The sequence below is a fragment of the Tachysurus vachellii genome, chromosome 12 (genome assembly GCF_030014155.1).
Source record: "Tachysurus vachellii isolate PV-2020 chromosome 12, HZAU_Pvac_v1, whole genome shotgun sequence".
Taxonomy (NCBI): Eukaryota; Metazoa; Chordata; class Actinopteri; order Siluriformes; family Bagridae; genus Tachysurus; species Tachysurus vachellii.
In genome coordinates, this window is record NC_083471.1 from 20,314,747 (window position 1) to 20,341,246 (window position 26,500).

The window sequence follows — 26,500 nt, forward strand, 5'->3', positions numbered from 1 at the left end:
TTGCTAGAGATGTCCAGGTAGCAGTAGCACAAATTTCTTGGAAAAACCTTCTGTGATAACTTATAAGGGGCTTGTGACTATATACAGCTCATGGACACAATGGACTCGGTGTGAAATGACTTGGGAGCATTACTGTTTTTGTCTGTGCCACTGAAAAAAAAACATATTTAAGCGTTTTATTTCAGTCGACTCAGCTGTGCTGTCTCACACACAGAAAATCAGTTGCTTTCCAGCAGCATGGTTTGGTTTAAATCAGCTCAGATCAGCTCTACTGTCACCTACACATACAGTAGCACACATACATCAGCCTCTTTCTCTGAGAAAAAGAAGGAGTGTCATTTAAAGATGCTCTTTCCTGCACACTATCGCTACAAACTCCTGCTAAACTGTGCTGGATGTTAAGGCCACATGCAGGTCAAAGTGGTGATGCCAATTACCTAGTGTTTCAGTTGATGTGAGGATCCAATAATCATCATTCAACTCAAATGATGCTCTCTGAGTGCACATTGGGCACCACAAGGAACACTGCAGGTTCACTCCAAGGTTAGTTGATGTTATCCTCCTTGAAAACCACTGGATTAGCCAAAAGGTTACCCTTAGTCATCTGCCCATCATTGAAACTTTATCTTCTCTTTTATACACACTCTTTTGGCTGAGGTGACTGCAAGTAACCCTTGAAAACCTTTAAAGTATGCCAAGGTGGAGACTCTTTCCAGACTTTTGAGAGTTTTAGAATGTATAGAGAGAACAGTCACTGATACAGTACATTAGTCAGCAGATTGTGGGAGCTGTGACACAAAGCTGGCAGAATCTAGTAAAATATAGCCCCTTTATGCCTGTCAGCATACTGTAACTTCAAAACTTTAATTATGAAAAGAGTAGCATGGGAGTGAGATCCATGGGACTGTGTATTCATGTATTCACAGTCCCAAAGGTCACTAGTTGAGAGATACTGTATGAAAAGCACAGATGGCTAAAGGATGGCAACTTAGGAGAGACTTAGAGGTGAATGTTATACTGACCAATGAGGCTAGTGTGCAGCAAACTCACTTAGAGAACATGGAGTGATGACAACAAGGAAGTCAAGCTAAGAAGGGAACTCAACTTTCAACTCAATCATTTTATCATAAGCTTTCGGGAGTAGGGTTCTTGAAAACTAAGTGCCGTGCCAATACTCTTTTTTGATAACGTTTTTATTATTGTGTTCCTGATCATTGTTATTTCATGCTAATACTATTTTTATATAATGGGATGTAGTAGCTCAGTGGTTAAGGTGTTGGGCTACTGATCGGAAGGTCATAGGTTCGAACCCCACGTTCGAACCCAAGCTGCCACTGTTGGGCCCCTGAGCAAGGCCCTTAACCCTCAGTTGCTCAGTTGTGAGTCACTCTGGATAAGGGTGTCTGCTAAATGCTGTAAATATAATTGCTTGTTTTTTGTTCTTGATTTTGCTGTTGTTCTTATGTGTTAATATTTTGCCCACAGTAGGTTATTTACTGCCAATAAAACCTGAACCGAATTGAATCTGAGGAAAAAAACCCTTTCACCAAGCAATGATCTCACAAGGACTGGTCAAAATGTCACCTCACACAGGTTGCGCATGAGATGTGCAATTTCAAACATTAGCACAAATTTCCATAACATCTGCTCGCAAATTTTAAAAGCTGTTTGAACCTTGGTTTTATACTGGGTTTTAAAATGTGATGACAGGAAGATCACCTCTAGCCATCTCTCCTCCCCATGTTCATTAAATGAACTTTCCTGACCAGCAGCAAGGTGACTCTGTGTGCAGTGTTTGAGGCGAATAAACGCTCCTCGTTTTGGATTGGCTGCGAGGCTCCATGCTCATTTTCATTGCCAGGTTGAGTGGAAGCAAAGGCTGCCTGCACAATATTTTTACTCTCATCCAGGGGCCTTCAGTGAACCGGCACTTGTGTGTTGGGTTTTTAGCATTAACAGACGGAGCTCTGGGCCTCCAGCACTGAGGTGAGTGTGTTGGATTCTGAGTTAGCGCATGCCTCCTGGCAGTTCAATACACATATTGTGCTGAGCCTTTTTTCTGCACTCTGCTTTTCTAGTAGGTGATGTTAATATTCAGGTATCACCATAAAATCTGCTTCATACATGGTTATACTAAAAAAAAAAAAAAAAAAAGATCTGTTGTGCTGTGCTGTGCTCTAAAATTTACATTGCGTGCCATAATACAATAGAACATTTGTTTATCAAATATGTGGTAATTCCATTCAATTTATTAATTTTACAACTGCAAACCCTCAAAGAAAAGTGAGTTATTGTGTGGAAAATATTTTATATCTATATATTTATATTATAAATATATAAATATTTTTTTAGAATTTTGCTTAAAATAAATATTGTGTATATTTTATATTTACATGTTTTTATTATTATTATTATTATTTAGCATCCACAAGATAAGAGAATAATTAATCCAAACATATTCAGTTTTTGGGGGGCACGGTGGCTTAGTGGTTAGCACGTTCGCCTCACACCTCCAGGGTCGGGGTTTGATTCCCGCCTCCACCTTGTGTGTGTGGAGTTTGCATGTTCTCCCCGTGCCTCGGGGGTTTCCTCCGGGTACTCCGGTTTCCTCCCCCGGTCCAAAGACATGCATGGTAGGTTGATTGGAATCCCTGGAAAATTGTCCCTAGTGTGTGATTGTGTGAGTGAATGAGAGTGTGTGTGTGCCCTGCGATGGGTTGGCACTCCGTCCAGGGTGTATCCTGCCTTGATGCCCGATGACACCTGAGATAGGCACAGGCTCCCCGTGACCCGAGGTAGTTCGGATAAGCGGTAGAAGATGAATGAATGAATGAATATTCAGTTTTTAAATTTTTTTTATTTATAAAATTTAAAAGAAGCAGCAGCCTTTATTTTGTCACATATATACTACAGTACAGTAAAAGTCTTTCTCCTTTTATCCCAACTTTGGAGGTTGGGGTCAGAGCACAGGGTCAGCCATGATACAGCACCCCTGGAGCAGAGAGGTTTAAGGGCCATGCACAAGGGCCCAACAGTAGCAGCTTGGCAGTGCTGGGGCTTAAACTCTGATCCTGTGAACAACAACCACTTGTATCACTGTGTATGTAGCAGTGTGTACAACAATATACACATTTAAAATACCCACAGCTCACATTTAGTCCATAATTATTCTAAAAATACATACATACATTTAATTGTACAACATTTTACATGAAAAGTTTCACCAAAAGAAAGATGTTTTTCTATGTTCAAGGACAGAACAATCCTAATTACAAACAATCTAACTGTCCTATTTGTGGTATGTTTCAGACTCACGCACAGGGTTTTTTCAGCTCTACCACAAACTTGATTAGGGGAAAAAGTGTTTACGGAAGGTTTAACATCCATAAAAATAATTAAACTTAATCATACAAATCAGTTCAGCTACTCACCACAACATTCTGGTTATGTCCTAAATGTTAAAAATGTTGAGCAAGAAAGCCATAAAAGTATAATTCTCCACCTGTATTATCCCTAATCCTAGAAACAACAAAATAATTTACAGTATGAAATGGATAAGGTTTTATTTGTTTTAAAATACAAGTGTGAAATTGTACGCTTCCATAGAACAGCCCATTACAGTATGAAAGGTTCTTATCCAGTTATATGATCCCAAAGATTCTGTAAAAACTGTGACGACTGAGGCTTAAGGAGCAAACAGCTGCCTAAACCAGTTATTTCACTTAAAACCAACCACAGGAAGTGCAGTTTCATTTTATTACAGCTATAAAATCAACATATGGTCTCTTGTCCATATGGTCTCTTTAGACAAATGCATTTTATCTCTACACATTTCAGTACAATTTTGATGATAATGCTACAAAAAAAATATCAAAATACACTGCACATATAATACTTTAATTCATTGATGTACAATAAGAGAGAAGGTTAGCCTGTCTGGTCAAATCCCCCCAGAAATTAGCATCTATGATAGAAAGGTATCAGGACACACCATGCATACCAGCTTGTATAAAGGGTTGCATGGTTGCAGACCAAACACCCACAATGGGCATGTGAGCATCAGAACTCGACCATGGCGCAATGAACAAAAATTTGGTCTGATGAATCATATTTTCTTTAGATGGCTGGGTGAGTATGCATCAAGAGATGGCACCAGGAGGCACTAGGGGAAGAAAGCAAGTGTGATGCTCTGGTCAATGTTCTGCTGAGAATCTTTGGGTCCTGGCATTCATGTGGGTGTTACTTTGACATGTACCACCTACCTGAACATTGTTGCAGACCAAGTACACTCCTTCATGATGAGAGTATTCCCTAATGGCCATGGCCTCTTTTAGCAGGACCCCTGCCATGCTGCAAAAAGTTCAGGTCAGGAATGGTTTAAGGAACACGACAGACTTCAAGGTATTGATTTGGCCTCTCAATGCAATTGAGCATCTAAAGGATGTGCTGGATAAACAATTCTGATCTATGGAACCCCACCTCTCAGTATACAGGAACTTGGTGCCAGATACCACAGCACACATTCAGAGATCTTTTGGAGTCCATATCTTGACATGCTAGAGCTTTTTCAGCAGCACAAGGGGACCTACACAATATTAGACAGGTGGTTTTAATGTTATGGCTCAGTGTATATAATCTACTCTGGCACTATTCAGGCATTTTCATGCCACATATGCACATAATTATAACTTGTGAGATGTTGTTTGAAGCTTGATTATGTATTAAACATAAAAACACACCAGGAGTTTTGTTTTCTGAATTGTCCAGGGTATCACTTTCTAGAATCCACTTATCTTTTAAACTCTGTTTTTTTATATATAATGGGAAGATAAAACTGCTTCGTCAAGCAAGTGCAAAAATGGAGTTATTCATTTAAAACTTGGAAATTCAACATTTCCACATCATGAGCAGACCATCAGACGGTGTGAACGCTGTAATAACGAGGCATCCACTGCTACTAATTTGTACTACTTTGCCTGTGTGGACATGGCATTCTCTCTTTTGACCTATGGTTGAATTAAAGTTGTTTTACTGCTAAAAGCAGCTTCATGAAACTTCAATCATGCCTCATTTCAGAGAGCTATGGCCCTGAGAGGTGTGAGATGGTGTTAGTCATGCATTGTAATAATTCAAGATTCAGCTGGCGTGTAAGACTGAATGTAAAATCCAGCAGACTGGAGCAGGAAAAGTGGAAGTAATAAAGTCTAAGGATTAAAATCGGTTCAAATTCAACACTATAACCATTTTACTCTTAACAATAATGTTCTAAGTATGAAAGACATGAGACGACATCTCCTAAGAGCCATTCTTATGAAGTTTTTCCATTTTCTATTCATTCATTAATTTTCTACCGCTTATCTGAACTACCTCGGGTCACAGGGAGCCTGAGCCTATCTCAGGCGTCATCGGGCATCAAGGCAGGATACACCCTGGACGGAGTGCCAACCCATCGCAGGGCACACACACACACTCTCATTCACTCACGCAATCACACACTACGGACAATTTTCCAGAGATGCCAATCAACCTACCATGCATGTCTTTGGACCGGGGTAGGAAACCGGAGTACCCGGAGGAAACCCCCGAGGCACGGGGAGAACATGCAAACTCCACACACACAAGGTGGAGGCGGGAATCGAACCCCGACCCTGGAGGTGTGAGGCGAACGTGCTAACCACTAAGCCACCGTGCCCCCCCATTTTTTATTCATTCATTCATTCATTTTCTACCGCTTATCTGAACTACCTCGGGTCACAGGGAGCCTGTGCCTACCTCAGGTGTCATCGGGCATCAAGGCAGGATACATCCTGGACGGAGTGCCAACCCATCGCAGGGCACACACACACTCTTATTCACTCACACACTACGGACAATTTTTCCAGAGATGCCAATCAACCTACCATGCATGTCTTTAGACCAGGGGAGGAAAACCGGAGTACCCGGAGAAAATCCCTGAGGCACAGGGAGAACATGCAAACTCCACAAGGCGGAGGCGGGAATCGAACCCGCAACCCTGGAGGTGTGAGGCAAATGTGCTAACCACTAAGCCACCGTGCCCCCCTGGTTTTTTATTCAATATTTAACAATTCCTTATATGTAATTCGGAAGGTTTTTTAGTATCACTATGTGAAGTCTGTCACTGTTTGATCAACACAATTCGTTATCCTAACTCTTAAAACCCAAATCTTTATTCTTTAACAAATACCTTCACAAAAAGCTTTACAGATACATTTGACTGGAAAAGTATGAAAGAATTCTGACATAAATTTGATTGCAACAGCAACTGCCTTTATATCTCCAGTAAAAGTGAGTTAACAAGTTAACAAGTTTTCTATTTATTTCCTAAAAACAGAAATGTCAGAATTACTGTCTTGTGGTAATCACACATATGTTGGATGTAGTTCAGTTTGGATAAATGTTCCAGTTTTTCCTTTAACAGCCTTTCAGTCTAAAACAGGAAATAGTGTTAACCAAAACCCACAGATTCCAGCAGGTGTATTATGAAATAAGTGGTTCAGCATCATTTAATAATTTTATTTGTCCTACATCTTTAGTAATCACTTCATCCTGGTCAGGGTCATGGTGGATCCAGAGCCTATTATGGAATGGAAAGTCCATCAAGTTCACCAAACACACGCATTAACAATTACACACTTCTAGTGGCAATTCTGTGTAACTGATACACCTACATACATGATCTTGGAAAGTGGGACACATGGAAGCATGGGGGAAACGTGGGAGACCAAAATCGAGCCATTGACCCTGGAGCTAAATCACCATGCTTCCCTAGTATTTTATATACAAACATAAAATATATAAACTAAAAGAATTATGATTATTATTATTATTATTATTATTATTATTATTAGTAGTAGTAGTAGTAGTAGTAGTATTGTTATTATTATTATTACTATCATTATTATTAATAATGATATAAAAAATAATAACAATAATTATAATTATTAATATAATAGTATTATTATTATTATTAATAATAATAATGATGATAATAATAACATTAATATTAATTTATTATTATTTAATATTAATATTTAAGTATATTTAACAATAATACTTATTATTACTGTTTTATTATTATTATTATTATTATTATTATTATTAGATTTTAATCAAACTTAAATGAAATGTACATTTATAAAACTGTACAATATGATAAGCTTTTGAATAAACTGTACCTGACAAGGTCAACATAGAAAGTTAGTAAGTTTATAAAACTGCCGTTATGACTAAACATGAAGTAATACAGTTTTATTTTCTTTAAGTGGATTTCTTTAAGTAATTCCTTCTTGAAATAAATTAAAAAAAGAACCATGTAAAAAAAGAATGGAATTTATTGTAGTGTTTGTATTATGTGTTGTTGATGGGGTTGGGGTACTTTATTTAAGTGCTATGAAAAAGTTATTTACATCAAATAGTTACTGATAAAGTATCCATAAAAGAGCAGAATTAAAAGCATATGAAAATGTGGGGTTGAATCTTTGTTACTGCGAAGTGTTTTAAGCTGCACAAAATGCTCAGCTGAGCGTTAATCTGCTTATGTGTGTGGCTGATGAATCTGTTGGTGTTCAGTGATACCATCTGGGTGCTTATGCACAGTGACCACAGTTCTCCTTGGCAAAATATAGCTACATTTATTTCATACAAATGGACAGAACAATAATGCAAATGAAATGTTTCAGCAAAGCTCCATGACGATGGATTTCACTCACAGTGCAGAGCAACGTTTTACAGGATAATACGGGATATTTTAGCACCTGTGAAGCATTCTACTATATCTGTGAATACTGCTGCAATGTACAATATACTTATATCCACTCTGCGTACACTCGATATTAATGCCCATGTGTAAGGCATCACCCAGCAAACTTGTTTTCACTCATTTTTCACATTTTCAATATGCATAGCAAGATTTAATATGAATAAAAATGACTGGAATAGAAATGGAGGATCGTAAAGTTGGAACAGATCCACATCAACTTGTGTGTTATTGTTAAATAAATTATTCCTGAAAATATACACGATTTCTCCTTTGGATGCCAATTAAATTACACATTCAGTTTAATATCACAGCATTATCATTAAAATTTATAAAAACAAAAATGTTAATAAGACACTAGTGCAATCTTATGTCAAGCCCTAAAGCTGAACATTTGTAATTAATTGAATATTTTCATTAAAAAAATATTGAAACATTTTCTGCTAATTCTGCTATTATTATTATTATTATTATTATACCGATTGCTAGTATTTGTTTATATGTTTTTGCATGCCACTTAAAAAATGAGTCTAAAAAGCACATAAAAAAATATTATATTATTATTAATATTATTATTGTTGGTATTATTATTATTATTATTAATAATAATAATAATAATAATAATAATAATAATAATAATAACAATAATAATAACAATAATAATAATAATAATACAGACCAATTTCCATGCTGGTGCTTTTGGTTACTAAAAAGTTTACACACAGAACTATATTGAATTTTCAATCTTGTGAATAAAAAAGGTGCAAAACTGGATTATGAGGCACGTCAGTATAAGTGAAGCCACTAATCCCTGTGAAAGTACATTATTGTGCAGAAATTATAAGAGACCCAATGTGATAATTATAAAAACACATAAATATAAAATACGTTTAAAAAGAAAAATAGTGGAAAAAAACACACACACACACACACACATACATACACACATATATATATATATATATATATATATATATATATATATATATATATATATATATATATATATATATATATATATATATATATACATACATACATATAAATGCTATGACTCAAGCTCTCCACAACAGTGCACTGGAGACCAAGGCTGAAATGTGCTGCTAACTTTTATATGCTGAGATAGTATAATAAAAAAGCTGTGTTAGCGCTGTGTAAATATCAAATTAGTTTGAATATCAGTTCATGAAATTGTGACATTTGTTAAAATAAGAATGACAAAAAATAATATTTTTGTATGCGTCCAAAAAAATGCAATGAATTTGTTCAAAATAAGCAAAATTATTATTATTATCTTAATATTTATTTATTTATTTATTTACTTATTTATTTAATTTTATTTTAAGACTTTTTTTGGTTTGCGGCCTGAGGAGTAAATCACGGCTTTCAAATGAAGACAACAAAGGAATAATTAGAGCGGCGTGCTTTGGCATTTCCCCTACTGTCTACATGCTCTCGTCTGCACACAGAATAGGAGCGTCTGCACCCCTTTTTCGTTCCCCCTCAAACTTGATGGTTGTTGAACTTATTTTTAGTGTCATTTGATAAGCTTCCCTGCTTGCATCGAGACATCCCACTGACCCAGCCACTGGTCATTGTCTATACTGCTTCCCATCAAAGCTGGCGCGCTTTGTCAGATTTCCACTCGAATATCCATTCTGCATCTGAAGTAGTGCATCCAAAGTGACTGGATCGTTCGAGCCTTTTTTTCCCTTCAGCTGCTGCCCTCTTCCCCGACGGCATTTCTATCAGCACTGGCATCATTTCCTGAACGGCGTCATGACAGCGCGTCGGACGGATGTACAAATAATATATATTGCTTGCGTGTGTGTGAGATGAGGATAATATCTGGAAATGAACAATACTCGTTCGTCTGACACCCTTTCAGAATTCGTATTTTGGGATTTGCATGATGCGTGTTTTAATTCCAACTGATGCACACACAGTAATGGGTCATTAGGTGTCAAAAGGCATAAAAAAGATGAGCACATGCTTCGAAGGATGTTGCCTGGTTGTGCCTTTAATTAATTTAATTAAGTTTGATACTCTTAAGTTAGAGATTTTAGAGATCCGCTGTGGCTTGACAGCTATATATTTATATTTGTACATTAAGGTGCATTTTTAACTTGAATATGAGGGAATATATTAGTTACAGAAAAGCGCCAAAAAGTAACTTTGGTCATGTGATGTCTCGTGGTGAGATAACGCTCTGTTAATTACTCTGTTCCTGAGTGCATGATGATGGAAAGGTGTCTCCACAAAACTAAAGGGCAAAGTCCTAGCGCATCCAGGACCTTAGGGCGTTCTGTCTACAGTTTGTCATGCGTGTGCACTTCTCAGTGTTAAAATGACAGGATCTGCAGTCACAGAGGTCCCGCTAGGCACTGGGCGATACTGGAGAGGCTTTGTGGTGAGACATTGCCAAGAGGCACTGGACTTTCTGCACTCACCAAGTCTACTGGGATTATTGACTCCAACGCCAAACAGACTTTCTCTTTTTTATTTTCCCCTCTAAAGTAGCCGTCTGTGTCCTTAAAATTAGCTCTTTTTTTTCACCCCCACATAAGGCACAATATGGTCAGAATATGTTAAGCCCTTGCTGTGTATAAAAATACAACCCAAATGTGGCTCAAACTCAAACTTGTGATTGATTTCTCATACATTAATCTTAAAATATTAGGAAGTTATGCCTTTAGACATGGAGACAGATTCAGATATAATGGCACGGCCAATGGAATCAATTGAAAGGTTGTTAAACTAATACATGCTGTAATACGGCCAATGGACAAAGTATATTTTCTCAAAAGAAAAAAAAAATCAAATAACAAAACCCTTAAACAGTTTTTTTGATTTTTCCTCTGATATTTTCTCAATATTTTTTGATGCTTGATGTCCTTCTAGCGATGAGAAACTCGATTGAAATTCATGCAGCGTCCCTGAAAGAGAAAAAAAAAGACATTCAGAAAAAAGTTCATTTTAGAATAAAAAATTTAAGACCATATGTACATTCCATAAACATTCATATATTTCTTAGACACCTTTTCATAATTGACTAATATTTTAATGAATTATTTTTATCCTGAGGAATAAATCTGAGAAAATTGAATGAATGTAACGTGATTTGCAGGTGATGTTTAAAACAGAGCTTTCATAAATAAATAAATAAAAATAAAAATAAATACATAATAACAATTCTAAATATTTATCTCTACACTTAAATCTTGGTGACTTCGTTTTTTTATTATTATTATTATTATTATTATTAAAAAAAAATCTACCGTGTTCTGTTAAGATTTAAAAATCATTTTATCATTATCACTTTTATAATGAATTTATAAAATTATAATATCATGGCATTCTCACAGAACTATTAAAACCTGGTTTTATTTTGGGGTAGAACATTTAAATATCAAAAAGCAAAGGCAAATAAAATTATGATGTGAACTTGTCAGTATTCAGCACAGATAGATATACTGTGTGCTAGAATGACAAGAACACAGTTTCTGCTCTGTTTTCTGAATGTGACTGTGTGTCTGCTGGCCTCCTGGTCGCTCAGTGGCAGAGTGTAAATAGTTTATTGGCTTCAGAGCGTGGTTCAGATCACAGGAGACACTTAAACAACTGGCAAAAAGAGGGAGCTCTCGCACAGCTTATTCCTTTACAAATAGATGTGTACACAGACACACACACACACACACACTAGCTTTAGTGAATTTTCAAGACATTGCATTCAATATATATATACGTATATATAAATATATATACATACTGTATATATATATATGTGTGTATATATATCTCGTTATATATCATATCTATGCAACTAGCTAAATGTAATAGAAAATGTTCTACAACAAATGCTTACAGTTTGGAAGATATAAAGCATGCAGTGTTTATCATTGCCTGGTCAGGGTAGGTTACTACTGCGACCTAATAAAAGTAATGTTAATGTTCGATAATGGACAAGTGACCCCAGGAAATCAAACGTTCAGTTACAGTAAAGTCCTGTCCTATTTTACACAGGATAAAACACCACCTAATGCAGTATACTTGTTTATTTGTTAACTAAGTTGCATTGATTGAATCCACTCTTTAGTGCGGGTTAATTCAGTGGGTGAAGTGTCTGAGTCAGTTGTAAGCTAGCCGAGTTTGTTCTGTCTGGGTTCAAACCACAAAACTGCCAAACTGCCATAAGTCCTAGTGCAAGACCCATAGTCTTCATGTATCCTGGATTTTTTTGTTGTTAAAACGTCAGCCAAAAGAGCAAATGTACTAGACTTTGTCATTTTATACTGTCTAAGATATTTCAGCACTTTACTATAAATATATTTATATTTGTTTTTATAGCACATTGTTGTTAGCCCTGTTTTTGTAAGATTGAATTTACAGTCAACTTTTACAGTGTATATAAAACAAAGACTACTATAATCGTTAGGCAATTTCTTTTTTCATTATGTTAACTCATAATGTTACTTTATTACATATCACCACTGCCATGGATCTTTGTTTAAAAATACTCTGCTGCCAAGACCATCAATAAATGCTTTAAGTTGCCGTCATTTGCCCTACTTTTGCAAGTGCTAATGCACGTTGGACAAAACCCGGCAGTGCCGTATACTCTCCACGAATGGAAGGCTTCTCCTGTAAGCCGCGTGAGGCAGACCCTCTGTGCTAGATCTCGTTCTGTCAACAAATAAGGCGCATCAGATGCTGTTTTGGCCATGGCCCGACTGCGCCGTTAAGTTCACTGGATTTCAAGAGCTTTGACGGAGGAGCTATGAAAAGCTGCCCTGCTCTGCACACAACGGCCTAGAGAGCTGACCAGGTGTGGCACAGTACGGTCAGTCCCGCTCTGAAACACTCACTCCAACGCAGCAGCAGGCTCAGGTTTGGCACTTCCTTCTGCACTCTGTGCCATGGTGGCCTGAGGTGGGCAAGACCCTACCATGACAATGCCAAGAAAATAGAAGGATAGAGGGCTAGACATCAGTGGTGATGGAATCAGATAGATACAAAAAAATTTACATAATTCAGCAAAGGCTTTAAAAACTCCATATTACAGGAATATTGTAATTTAAAACTGCTTTAATGATTATATGATGATTTCTCCTGCAGTAAAGCTTTACCAAAATCACAACAAAAAATGTTCTTATTGTTCTACAGTCCATGGACCAGCTTCATACATCTCAAGAGAAAAAAAGGAACTAAAAAAGGAAAGATCATGGCAGTTTATGTAAACATAAAAACCTTTCAAAACACTTTGATTTCTGTCCATCTTATGTACAGTAAAAGCCTCAATCTCATCAAAACGCTCCGCTCTCTATTTCAAAACATATGTAACACCTATAGAGACCAGCCAAACTCACACTGTATGGCGTCATCTCCTTTCTATGTTCTTATGCTTGGAGGCATTTATATAGCACACAACGTTGATAGCGTCAGGCTTCAGAGAGCATGTCATGCACTGACTGTGCCGTGTGTTGGGGCACCAGGCCAATGGACCAGTCCATCTGCAAGTTTGCATCTCATCTTCTGATAAACCCGTGCACTGGAACAGCTTGATTCCCTTGATTTTAGAACTCTCTAAGGAGCTGTTTGGCACTTCCTTGGTCTCTGAGACTGAGTAACATCGTTATAATTTTGAATAAAATACTTCATCATTGTAAATGACCAATAATGAGATTTTTTTTTAGTCATCTGTAAATAAATAATAAATAAATAAACAAATATTGATTCTGTAAGCTATTTAATTAAATAGGGTGTCTTACTGAAAATTCTAGAATGATGCAATAGAGCAAGATTCAGTCACTCCCAGTCCACATATTGAACACATTAAAAGTTCAAGACAAGTTCAAAAAAACATGTGGCTAGAGCTACAGCTGGAACTAGGCTGATGTTAGTCCCAAAAGTTACAGCAAAAACTGAAAAATCGACGTCTTATTGAGAATGAAGTTACTCATAAATCTTTAGACTATGGGTGTAGTCTTAGTTGAGCTACATGTGCATAGTGAGGATTAATCTTAAACACTAGTCAAACGTTTCATGACAACCAGGATGGAGTTTGAGTAAAACAAATGTGGCTTTCAGTTGTGTACAATTCAAATCTTGGCTTTGTCTTGCATTGTATTGTCTCATGTGAGGAACATTATTAAGTCAAGTACGATATGTGAAGCTGATATTTTTGAATACAGCTCATAAATTCTGCAAAAGTGTATTTCATAAGTTTTTTTTTTTATTATCACTGTCACTATGTCTGCTAAGAGCTGGGATTCTGATAAACCTGGGCTGATGATAACTGATAAATTGGAGTCATTCTCATTGTTGTTCACAATATACACACTATTAATTAATTAATTATTATTATTATTATTATTATTATATTAATTCATTCATAGTTTAGTCAAATTAAAGCTCACAAAGTTTTTTAAGATAATTTTTTTTAATCAAAAACCCATTTTCTCATGTTTCTGTTTAAAACAATCTGGTATCCTTAGATAAATAAAGCACATGCAGGATAATATTCTGAATATGTTTTCCAGAACATGGATATATAAGACCTGACTTATGCTTAACCCTTCTCTGGATACTCACATATATCTCCTGATGCAACTTTGGTAAATCTGAATGGCCTTATGTGTAGACATAATGTTTGGTAACAGAAAAATATGGTTCCTTAATCAATACTTAATTACATAATAGTTTATTACAGCGATTAGTAATTGGTGAGGATATAATATGCCAGAACGTGATAGCTATAAGTGGTAGCTCAGTGGTTAAGGTGTTGGAATACTGATCAGAAGATCGTGATTTTAAATCCCAGTGCCACCAGGCTGCCACTCCTGGGCCCATGAACAATGCCCTTAACCCTCAATTGCTGTAATTAGTAAGATAAATGTAAGCCGCACTGGATAAGGCTGTCTACCAAATACCAATGCTGTTAAGTTAGTAAGTATTTAAGAATGAATTAGGGAACTTTATTGTAAATTGTTACACAGACTACTATTTAAAAATCAAACTGAGTATTTAAAGCTTGGGCTACTAATTACACCACTTGGCCAAAAAGCAGGCCTTAACCCATGAAAGCTGGGATATATAAATTCAAGTGTACTGCACGAATACATATCATTCATTCATTCATTCATTCATTTTCTACCGCTTATCCGAACTACCTCGGGTCACGGGGAGCTCAGGCGTCATCGGGCATCAAGGCAGGATACACCCTGGACGGAGTGCCAACCCATCGCAGGGCACACACACATTCTCATTCACTCACACAATCACACACTACGGACAATTTTCCAGAGATGCCAATCAACCTACCATGCATGTCTTTGGACCGGGGGAGGAAACCGGAGTACCCGGAGGAAACCCCCGAGGCACGGGGAGAACATGCAAACTCCACACACACAAGGCAGAGGCGGGAATCGAACCCCCAACCCTGGAGGTGTGAGGCATACGTGCTAACCACTAAGCCACCGTGCCACCCCCGAATACATAACAGTTAAGGTTTATTTTCTTTAAAAGGAGCATATTCTAAGTGTGCAATTTAACATCTATATACTGATTAATGCATGCTAGCAATGTGTGATTCACATACCAATTTAGTTTATAACAATAAAAGGGCTTCAGTACTGTAATATACACAGACATAAAATGGAACCGTGCTAACATCAAATTTATCTTAGAAACCTTTCAAAAAAAGAGGACATACTGTGGCATATGATCAGCAAACAAACTTTGAGCAGTTCTGCACTAAACTAGGAGACATGAAAGGAAGTGATGCTTTTTAATCTTGAACTGATCATAAAAAACTGTTATGCTAAAATCCAGCATCATAACATTTGCATATAGTTTATCACCAGGTCCATATTTACTAAGATGACAGGCAGAGTTGAGGGGTAAAAAGACAATAAGTCTCAGTGGCGTTAAGATACTGGCTACCTATCTCACCATTTGATCGATTGGTAATTTGAATATTCCGATAGTTGTTTAGATGCATCTGAGTGCAATAATGAAAGCAATGCTCTGTAAGTTCAAAGCTTGTCAGAATAACAGATGATAAGATACAAATACACCCATATGAATGTTTGAGAGCAGCATTAAAGTAGAAAAAAGCAATTGATTTGTCCTTTGATACAGTATCATTACACTAGACTAGTCTTGACTAGAAAATGATGAAGAATTGAATAAAAAGTCATTTAATGATTGATTATAGTTATATTATACCACTGTTACCATTTTGTCAGTATAGTAATTAAAATAAATTTAAAAAAAGTAAATAGTTTAATATATACACTTTAATTAAGTAGATTATTATAGTGCTTAGTAGTTATTGTGGAACTACTCTGGTAACACTTGATTATTTACTGCTCAGTTAGCATTATTAAGGAACCGCAGTATAAAGTGTTAGCAGTGCTTATGGCTTGGGCTTTTGATCAACACTGCCTAGTTGTCGCTGTTGAGCACTTGGGCAACCCGAGTAAGCGTGGATATCCACAGTATGACCATTAGGAACCCATTTAACAAGAATGTTTGAGAACAGAAAAAAGCTATTGATTTGTAATGTGATAAAGTATCACAATATAACGATAGATGCTTGAACAGAAAACCAATTGTCAGGGCTACCATGTCAAACATTATGCTTGGGTTAAAACGGTGCGGAAATCCATGTGTTTTAAAACAGCAGGTGTTTAAACGTAGTAACATGCGACAATAAAATTATACAATGCAGCAATAAAAGCAGCAGTAATGGTAATTAACTCCTCTCACATAGCTCTGAATGTTTTTATGAATAGAAGGTGTGCAGAATCGTGCATCATATGCTGGGACCAGAAGACTAAAGCACAAATGGTTTCAAGATTCAACCACAGGCAGAGTGACAGGATCTTGACTCAGTACCAGAAAGCTGTTGCTTCCTTAAACCACCGTTTCAACCTCTGGAAAAAAACTATATAAACCATAAAGATACTCTAGCACACTAAAGCACAACATTAAAGAGATCCTGTGTATATTTAACATACATAGCATAAAATAAAATGCACAACAATGTGGCACTAACAAATAAATTTAAAGCTCAAAACTGAATATTTTCAGTCTGTTAAAGAATAACTAAAATTTCTCACCCAAGAATCACCTGCTAGTAAACAGCTCAAAAAGCCTTTTCCCATAAAAACTGCCCGGGTGACGTCACAGAAAGCGTGCAGATGTTTCCTAATCACTATCCTTCCTCTTCCCCCAGAATATTTTTGTCAGGGTAAGGGTCCATCATTGCCAGATAACAGCTCTGGGCACCATCCCCTGGTTGTTTGAGAGAAAATGCCAGTCGTTTTGGCGGAGTGCGGACGCTCACAGACGGCACAGCCGGGCACAGATGGCACTAATGGACAAGTGAAATCCAACAGAGGGAGCGGGACCGAGCCGCAGAGGAAGCGTCATTCCAAATAGCTGCGGTGAAAGCCAGGCCCCCATACCATCTTCCACTGGGGCTACTGCTGCAGAGCTTCAAGCATAAAGAATTTAAAGTGATAAAATAATCATGATGAAGGCCGGGATGTTGTTTGGAAAAGAATTAGTTGGATCACATAGAAAAGCATTTGATTTTTTTAGTGTTATTAATATTTATGTTAAACTACTTTGAGAAAGTAGACAAACATAAAAATTCTGCTTGCCTAGTTACAGGATTATCTTAATATCTTAACAAATAACATTCTGTAATTAAAACCAGAGTAGTTAAAAGAAATGCTCTTGGAAATATTTGAATTTGTTTATTTGTACTATATTTAGTGATAACTTGTTGAAAGATTCATTGTTGGCTACTACAAGAGTACTAACCTCTTGGCAGAAGTAACCAGATTTCGATCTACGATTTAAAGGGATGATGATCTTTAAATGAGCTCTTATTGAAAAATATTTTGTAAAAACAAAAGTACACAATGATGCAATCTGATACATTAGACTGTTGTACGTTATTAAAATGGCAGGTGAAATGAGGACGAATCAGCGTCAGCTGGATAGATCTGAGACAAAGCTATAAAAAAGTATTTAATTTTTTTTTTCAATTCAGGCAATTTTTTTCCAAGATTGATAAAAAGAGATAATTATGGAAGCAATCTGTAGTCATGTAGAAAACGGAATAATTTTTCAATCTCACCTGGAGAAATTTATGTGAAGTATATTTTTTGCTTGATTTTTTATTTATAAGTCAAATGTAACAACTGTCATAATGAATTATTATTTCTGTAATTTCTACAATGTTATAGTATTTAAACCACTATAGTACAAAAGTGTTGAGAGTTTTGATACGGTGTTCCTCTTATGAAAAATGTGTCATAAGAAATAAGAAATATTTGTTTTATGTATTTTCTGCCATCAATGACAAAGAGCAATGTCTTTTCTTTCTTTCTGTAAAGCTGTTACAGAAAAGAGACCAGTAGGCAAAAAGTGCACCGATATTCCACCAAGTCACTTTATGTATCATTATCAGAGTAGGTAAACACATCTTCAGCCCTCTCAGCATGTCTGCTTACTTATCTTGATTTCCTCTGAGAAACTCAAGACACAGCAAATGAGCATCAAAAAGAAAAAGCTTATGGGCTCATCAGTGCTTTATACTGTCTCCAGGCTGTCTTCTGGCCTACAAAAAGCATAGGCGTACATGCATACAATCTCAATTCCAAAACACATTTCAGACAAAAAGGTGAGTGTACAAATGTAAAAAATTTCTCAGCTAAAGATCATGTAAAGAGCTCATAACCTAGGACACAACATTAAATGAGTTCACTAGTCAATTGTACTTGACACATTTACATGAGTGTAAATTGTAAATGTAATGTAAATGTGATTGCATGTGGGTGTGTTTGTGGGTGGGTGCACAGTCCCCAGTTTGTCTTGCCGTATACCAGCATGATGGTGGTCAGGGGTCGCATACAATCTTAGCAAGGGGGAAGAGCGAGTCATGCGACAAGGGCAGTGATAATTGGAGGGAGCTGTCAGGATGGAGCATCGGTGGGTGTGTGTGCAAGAGTCCTGCCATTTGGACACATCGGTGCACATGTGCCAGGAAGCCCGCCCTCCCATGGGGTGGCACACATTAAAGCCTGTGATGAGGCTAATGTGGGCAGAAATGGCTTTGGCACACAGCCCATGAGGGTTCCATGCCTTGACCTATCAAAGCAGCTTCAATGTAAAGGCAGATGTACAGCTATTCTTACAGCCTGATGTAAAGTGCAGATCAACATTGCATCAGGATTTTCAATGTAATTATACTGGCTGCAAGAAGTAGATTATCTCTTGATGATATGAGTGATGTGGTTACCTAGTGGCTAAGGTGTTGGACTACCGTTTGGAAGGCTGCGAGGTCGAATCCCAGGTCCACTAAGCTGCCTCCACTGGGCCCCTGAGAAAGGCCCTTAACTCCCATTTGCTTATAAAATGTAACTCTGGATAAGGGTGTCTGCCAGATGCTGTGAATGTTCAGCTTACAGTAGAGTCAGAATGACTTAATTCAATGATCATAAATGACCCTAATTTGATTTACATTCATGATCATTTCTTAATTGAGATCATTTGTTCAGGTAAAAAATACACTTCATGTTAATCTATAATGCTAGCTGTTAAAAAGTTTTTCATCTACTGTATACCTACTTTAAACATCCATAAAGCTGGATGTAAAAGATGTAAGCCAATGTCAAAATAATGAAATGATAAAACTTTTTTAAATACATGTATATATGTATAATAATAATAATAATAATAATAATAATAATAATAATAATAATAATAATATATGTATAATAATTACATGTATTGCTTTGTCTTTACATGGGTCTGAGAAGTGAAAAGAACTCAATCAGCTTTTCGTTATTAAGTCATCTGTTATTAAGACTGTAATATCTGATCCTTTAATACCTGTATCAATGAAGTACTGCGAAATGTTCCACTGTCCATCTGCCATCTTAAACTTTGACTGGTGTGTTGAATTGGGGCATGGAAGTCTGAATTGTAAATTGAATTGGGGCATGGAAGCCTTTATTATAACCACATATACATAACAGCACACTCCTGGAGCAGGGAGGGTTAAGGGAAGTGCTTAGGGGCCCAGTAGTGGCAGCTTGGCTGTGCTGGGGCTTGAACCCTGATCCTTCAATCAACAACCCAGAGCCACTACTGGCCATTTGATTTCTAAAGCCCATATGTGAGTCAAATGTATTATTTGACTATTAAAGTAAAGTAGTTCATTTCTAGCAATATTTAAATTGACCTTCTACAACTTTCTTAAAGTACAATTAATAAGGTGTAAGTAAAAGTAAACTAATAATTTGTTCTATAATGAGAAAGCCTCTAATGACACCTCAAGCTTCACCAACGCTGAACAGATTGACTGACCCTTGAACTGTCTTGCTTTATTGATCCTATGCCTTCTGTAACCTCAGATTCCTCTTCTTGAACGACGGGAGTGGAACCTAATGTATTTTCAGTTGCCTCAAAATGTGTTGTGTTGTTCCTCCTAATGTGCTTTCCTACCTACCCTTGTTCTATAAAGATGTTAGTTTATTTTAAATTACTGTATCTATCTGAGCTAGTCTGACCATTCTCCTCTCACCTCGATTACAACAAGGTATTGCTGCACAGAGAACTGCTACTGACTTGCAAAAAAAATTAAAATAAAATATAAAAATCCCACCGTTCTGTATAGATTCTAAACTATGTGTGAATTCTTTTTTTAAGCATTCTGAGTTTGATCTAAATCGGATCATAAGCGCATGAATGAACAGGTGTCTAGCTATGCCTATTAAAGTGGCCATTGAAGATTTATACCAATTCACTTTTCTCAGCTTGAAATCACAGTAACAAAATGTGTTGTGTAAAGACTACTACTCAAAAAATATCAGAACAGAGAACGTTGTTTGCTGTTTTCTAAGTTGTGTTCGAACATCAAGGGAATAAAATAGTGTGTCGCTGGAGAGTTCATAACTCACGTCCCTTGTTTATTTGCACAAAAAATAACCATGCAAATCTATCTTTAATTTATAACTCTGGCTTGTCTTAAGACGTTAATTCATTCAGTTTCCTTGCCAAAATTTTACCTCTAAATTATGACACAGAAAAGTTGTTTGTTATTTACTACCACAAAAGCACAAGAGAACGAAAATACACCCAGGCTTCTGGAGCTGCTATGCTCAGTAGAAAACATTGACGATAAAACACCTTGTTGCGTCAACTGAGGAAAATATGCTTATCAAGCCGCATGGTAATTTAAGCAGTAAATAACGTGATTGCTGCATGGCCGCAGAGAATACGTAGCAGCGTGAAGCCGCTCCAGGCTACGCCAAATTAAGGAGGAGGCATGAGGCTGTATGAATTGGGTTAATGTGACCTGAGCTGCTCAGACAACACACTGGCGAGAGGGTAACAGAGTGCTCCAACATGGATGTAGGAATGTATGACAACGTAATCGCTTGCTGGCATGTTTTAACGTATTTACAATTTTCTGTGTCTCGTTGTTAAGTCTGACTAATTATACAGTACCAAAGACTATTGTACATACAAACCCACCTAGTATTACAAGTAAGTAGTTCTGACACTGGCACTTCCACTTAGACCTGAAGCTGTCTCATTTGCACAATCAGAGCCTCCACTGTTTATAGTGATGTGTGCACTCCTGCCTCTTTTGCTCACCTCTTGACACAAAGATGTGCTGTGACCTTTATTACAGCAACTGCACTGACCTTCTGGAAAATAATATGCACCACAGTCTTCACATTAGTTGTAGTGTAAAACATTCCACCTCCACTCTTTTCAGTCCTGGGTTTCTTTCCCATCTGCTTCTTTTCAATCTCTTGTTTTTTTTTTTTTTTTGTCTTATGTACAAACTATAAAGGGGATTTTTACTAAAAACCCTGATGTTGTTACATTCCTACTTGTTTGAATTTGGATATAAAATGTAAATAATAAATATATTATACCTTTACCATAATGAATATTAATTGAAGCAAGAAAGAGAAAGAACTCATCCATATGGTCACTTGAAGCTCAATAAATCCTAACACACATGGCTCACATTCTTCTGCAGTTCATGAAAGGAGCTAATCGGCCCTGGGATTTTCCTTCAAGACCAAAATTTCTAGCTCTATGCTGGTTAAATGAGATGCACTGAAAAAGTACACTACTCCAGATGTTGTCCAGTATCCAGGCTCGTCTCTGTACACATATGTATTAAACTGCTGAGGGGGTGTAACACAAGAGGAACAGGTGTTCCCTGTAGGTGGTGCCAAAAAGCAACCACAACCTTCACTGTACCTCCAGAATCAGAAACACAAAGGTTCTGCCATTATGCTAGTGACTCTTGTGTGATCAGCAGGAAGGCATGTTGCTGTGGCAGGCAATTGAGCTGGCTGTGAAATTCTCCAGAAAATCTCCAATACAGTAAACTAGCCAACTGACTTTTGTAAGTGACCTGGTAAATGAAGGTCTGTCGTTGTGAGATGTTTAGTGCACTGTTCTCCGATATGCTTACTGAAATATATCGCTGTTGTGCATGGCTGTAATATGCTTTAAGGTTTAGAAATACACGTAATAAAATCACTTGACAGTTAAATATAGAGTTGTAATGATTACCCTGATATTTTATCCACATTTTTTATAGAACAATTGCTATGCAAAACATGGTGACATATTCCGCTGAAAGTATATTCGGCTGCATTGCATGTGTGTTATGCTAACACTCACAAATATGCACCTAGAACATTTCAGGGAAAGTTCAAACCCCACAACTACACCTCTGCTTCGTAGCTCACTGTGGACTAGAGCTAACATGGCAACATCCGCACATCCTCTAAGGGCACGGAGTCTGCATTCAGATATGCAGATGTCATGATAATGAGATGCCTCCTCAGACTTGCCTTGCTAAGACTGCAAATGTCTCTATCTGCAAGTGTGTGTGTGTGTGTGTGTGTGTGTGTGTGTGTGTGTGTGTGTGTGTGTGTGTGTGTGCATTCCAGTTTGTTTACCCCTTGAACCAAATACAGGCGGCAGCTTCACCCTATCTCTCGTTCACTCCCTTTAAATGGAATTTGCTATTGGGAAATGCTATTTATTTTGCTATGGGCAAATGACAAGCAGGGCAAGGGCATTTGCTCAATGTTTTAATGCCACCATTCACCAACAGCGGGTGTCTAACTGCGGGTGTATATGCGCCTGTGTGTGTTTGCAAACGAGGGGAGTGCGACTGCATGAATGTGAGAGTGTGTGTGAACAGGGGGGAGGGCCGCCTATTAAATGGAGGATGACAGGGAGTAATTATTCTAATGCGCTACATGGCAGACTAAAGCGGAAGGCCTAGGCTGAGGTGTCAGCTGTGAGTCATTATGGCTGACACGCGCTGGAGTCTGCAGAGGCAGCTGTCTCTCTCCCAGGTGGGCTGACAGAGGCCACCAACAGGGCCACCGCTAGAACCGAGTCTTGTAGGTGGTGCACGCTGGCTAATGGACAAGGTGTTAAAGGGCAACTGCTTAAATACTTTTCAGCCTGAGTCCTGTATGAGGACAAGATTGAGCACTTAGCTCAAGTCTGGGTCTCCGGGTTTTCACTAGATAGCAGACATGCCACTGGACACGATTAACCCCGAGTCTAATTTGTGGTACTTGCTGGCTGATGGACAAACCATACAAAGTCATTTTGTGACAAAAGGACCTATGAAAATTCTTACAATTCTTACTTTGGTAAATTGGGGTGTGAATAAATACTGCACAACAACAACAACAACAACAATAATAAAAACAATAATCCCTAATTTAAAGCCACAAACAATACAAATAACACCTTACAAAAGTTTATTTCAAAATTCTCCTATTTATTTATTTATTTATTTGTTTGTTTGTTTGTTTATTCGTTTGTTTGTTTATTTATTTATTCATCAAAATTGTCATATAGTTCATGTATTTCATAGCCCAGAAAAACCATTGAAAGAAAAAAACATTAACTATACTGTTAGAAATTGCTTAATATCTGTTAAAGATCTACACTTTAAGCAGGATTTGGCCAACAGAGATAGTATTAGTATTAAAGTGTGCAGGAATGAATAAATTAAAATACAAGTAAAATTCCTTTCAATTCAAAAGTTTTTATCGGTTTGCCCCAGTTAGATATTCTCAGTAAAACATTGCTAAGATGTATGATGAAGGTGTGGTAACTTTTATATTGGTTTTCAGCATGCACACAAACACGTTGTTTACAGTAATATGTAAAAGAAGTTCTTTCTTTCTCATGAATTTCCGGACCGGATTGCAATTCTAGAAGCTGCAAGATGACTCAAATCAGACAGTGCTGTTTTCAGCTTCTATATTTTCACACACTGACTGCAAATACTTCCTCTTTGATCGGCTGACAACAAACCAGCTTTCCTGAAGTTATTCTAAACTCGATTACAGCGGACACACTCATACACACATCCGAGTCCTAGCCTGACTTAATTCTGCCCACACCTTTATCTAACAGCTGGGGTTCTGTTACATGACCACTACAATCAGCTGAGGAAGGGAAGATACTCAGAAAAATCCATGAATCATGTACATAAGTCATATTTTATCCACTAAAAATAAATATGTTAGATTCCTAAGGTTAAACATTTTATAATATGAGAAAAAATGAAACTCTCAACTATGAGTACATACAATGAAGTTACATGTGTCGTCTTCAAATGCAAGAGATTAATACTGCGCCTGGTGTGTATCATTAAGATTCATTAAGGGGAGTAAAAATGCATGTGCGCACACACACACACACACACACACACACACACACACACACACACACACACACACACACACACACACAGACAATGTGCAAGGTATCTCTTTTCCCTCCCTCCCTTCTCCTGCATTAATGGTAGTTTGCATGAGGCTGAGTGAAAGCATCGCATGTCATCAGTGGCCTCATCGTTTATTGCTTTCTTCAGTATAGACAGAGTAACCTTCAGAAACCTGCTGACCACCGTTTTACATCTTAATTAGCACTGGTGTCAGTCATGGATAGTTTCTTTCATCTTAATTCGAAAAGACAGAGCGGTGGAAAATACGATTTTGCGTCGCCATTTGGTCCGGATGTGTACATAATAAGTGACGGCAATTTAAATAACTAAATAATTTATGTTATCTGAAAGAATTTTTCACAGTGCCTTGTGACAGATGCCTTTCAAATGGATGGGAACATCTGATGAAATATAACTAATAAGACCACAAGAGAGCATCTGCATCTGTGCACACACTGAGTGGGATTCAGTACAAGTTACATGTTGTTTTGAGACTTGCGAATACAAATTACAGGAAAGAAAACAATGCACCATTTTTTATGTCTCTCTTTTGTCCAGACAAACCTGAAAGTCCATGAGACCGAACTATTCACTCGGTAATGATATATGGGGCAGGATGACCTATAAGTCATTAAAGTTGACATCATCATTAAGGTTAGATTATAAAATGTTACCATTAGCATCAAAGCCATCCATAATGATGATGAATGCCATATAATTTGAAATTTATAACTCTTTTTTGCCATACCATAATATTCCAGCCCAATGAGTAAAGGATCTAGAAGGGCAGAATAGTTTATTTATTTATTTATTTATTTATTTATTTTGTGTTCCCATAAAAGTTTTTTGTATTTTTCTAATTAAAAAAAAATTTTGTTCATAATAAATTATCAATGAACTACATATTTAAAGCTATTTCAATAATCAATGCAGAAAATATTAGGATCATCCAAAATTGGACATGTACCTGAATCTGATTAGGTTATTCTGATTAATTTATTTATTCAGATTCAGCAAATTAAATTATTTTTTAATAGCAAACTATCCACTGGCAGCGTAACAGTTAAAATCTAGCTCACAATCTTAATGTGCTTCACTGTCCAAATATGAGGCTGAAAAGGTCAACAATGTGGTACTGTAAAATGTTTTAAAAAAGAAAAAAGTCAAATATTATTTGTCATTTCTGCTTAAATAAAAGTGACACTAAAAATATTTATTTTGCCTTCTGGAGTCACACAATCACATCGTTGTTCTTGTAAATAAGTCCTGTTGCAAATATTTTTTTTATAAATAAATATTTTCCAAACACCTTTTTTTAAAGACAAACGTATTTCTAAAATTTTATGAAGTAGAATAAATATATTGCGTAATATTTTTATGAGCGTATGATATGTTGAACGCAGAATAAAATTTTATTTCACTAAAAATACAAATACATTAATAAAAATATGATTCTCTCATACAATTATTCTCTAGCTTTTTAAATGCTCATTAGATGCTCTGTCTTAATATTGAGCTCATTTCACTTGGGGATTATTGCAGAAAATAATACTTGAAGCGACGCATAGTAAAGTTCTATATATCTATATATACAAACATATTTCCCATTTTATCACATTAATAATTCAAATGATTCAGATGAAGAGCAGAAGGCATTATAATGCATTACTGATTCGCTGTGTGATTTCTATGCAAGTCTGACACATGGAGACATAAATCTGTGCAACAAACTGGCCCACAAAAAAAAGCTGACATTAACAATAACGCGAATTAATCGCAAGCGTGATTCCTGGTCTCACTGCAATCAAGAAAGAAATCAAAACATACATCACATCTGACTGAGAAAAGGGAACTTCAATGGAGAAATCGGTGGGTATCGACCCAAAATAATCACAGATACAAATAAAAAAATAAAA

General features: G+C 36.8%; 1 protein-coding gene across 1 annotated transcript in view; it reads right to left on the reverse strand.

The window, feature by feature from the left end:
- Positions 1 to 7,632: 7,632 nt before the first annotated feature.
- Positions 7,633 to 26,500, reverse strand: part of antxr2a (ANTXR cell adhesion molecule 2a) — a 41,738-nt gene continuing 22,870 nt past the window's right edge. Inside the window, exon 17 of the mRNA XM_060883090.1 lies at positions 7,633 to 10,713. Within this exon, the coding sequence (XP_060739073.1) occupies positions 10,675 to 10,713 (39 nt within the window). The 3' untranslated portion in view covers positions 7,633 to 10,674. The remainder of the gene's footprint in view (positions 10,714 to 26,500) is intronic.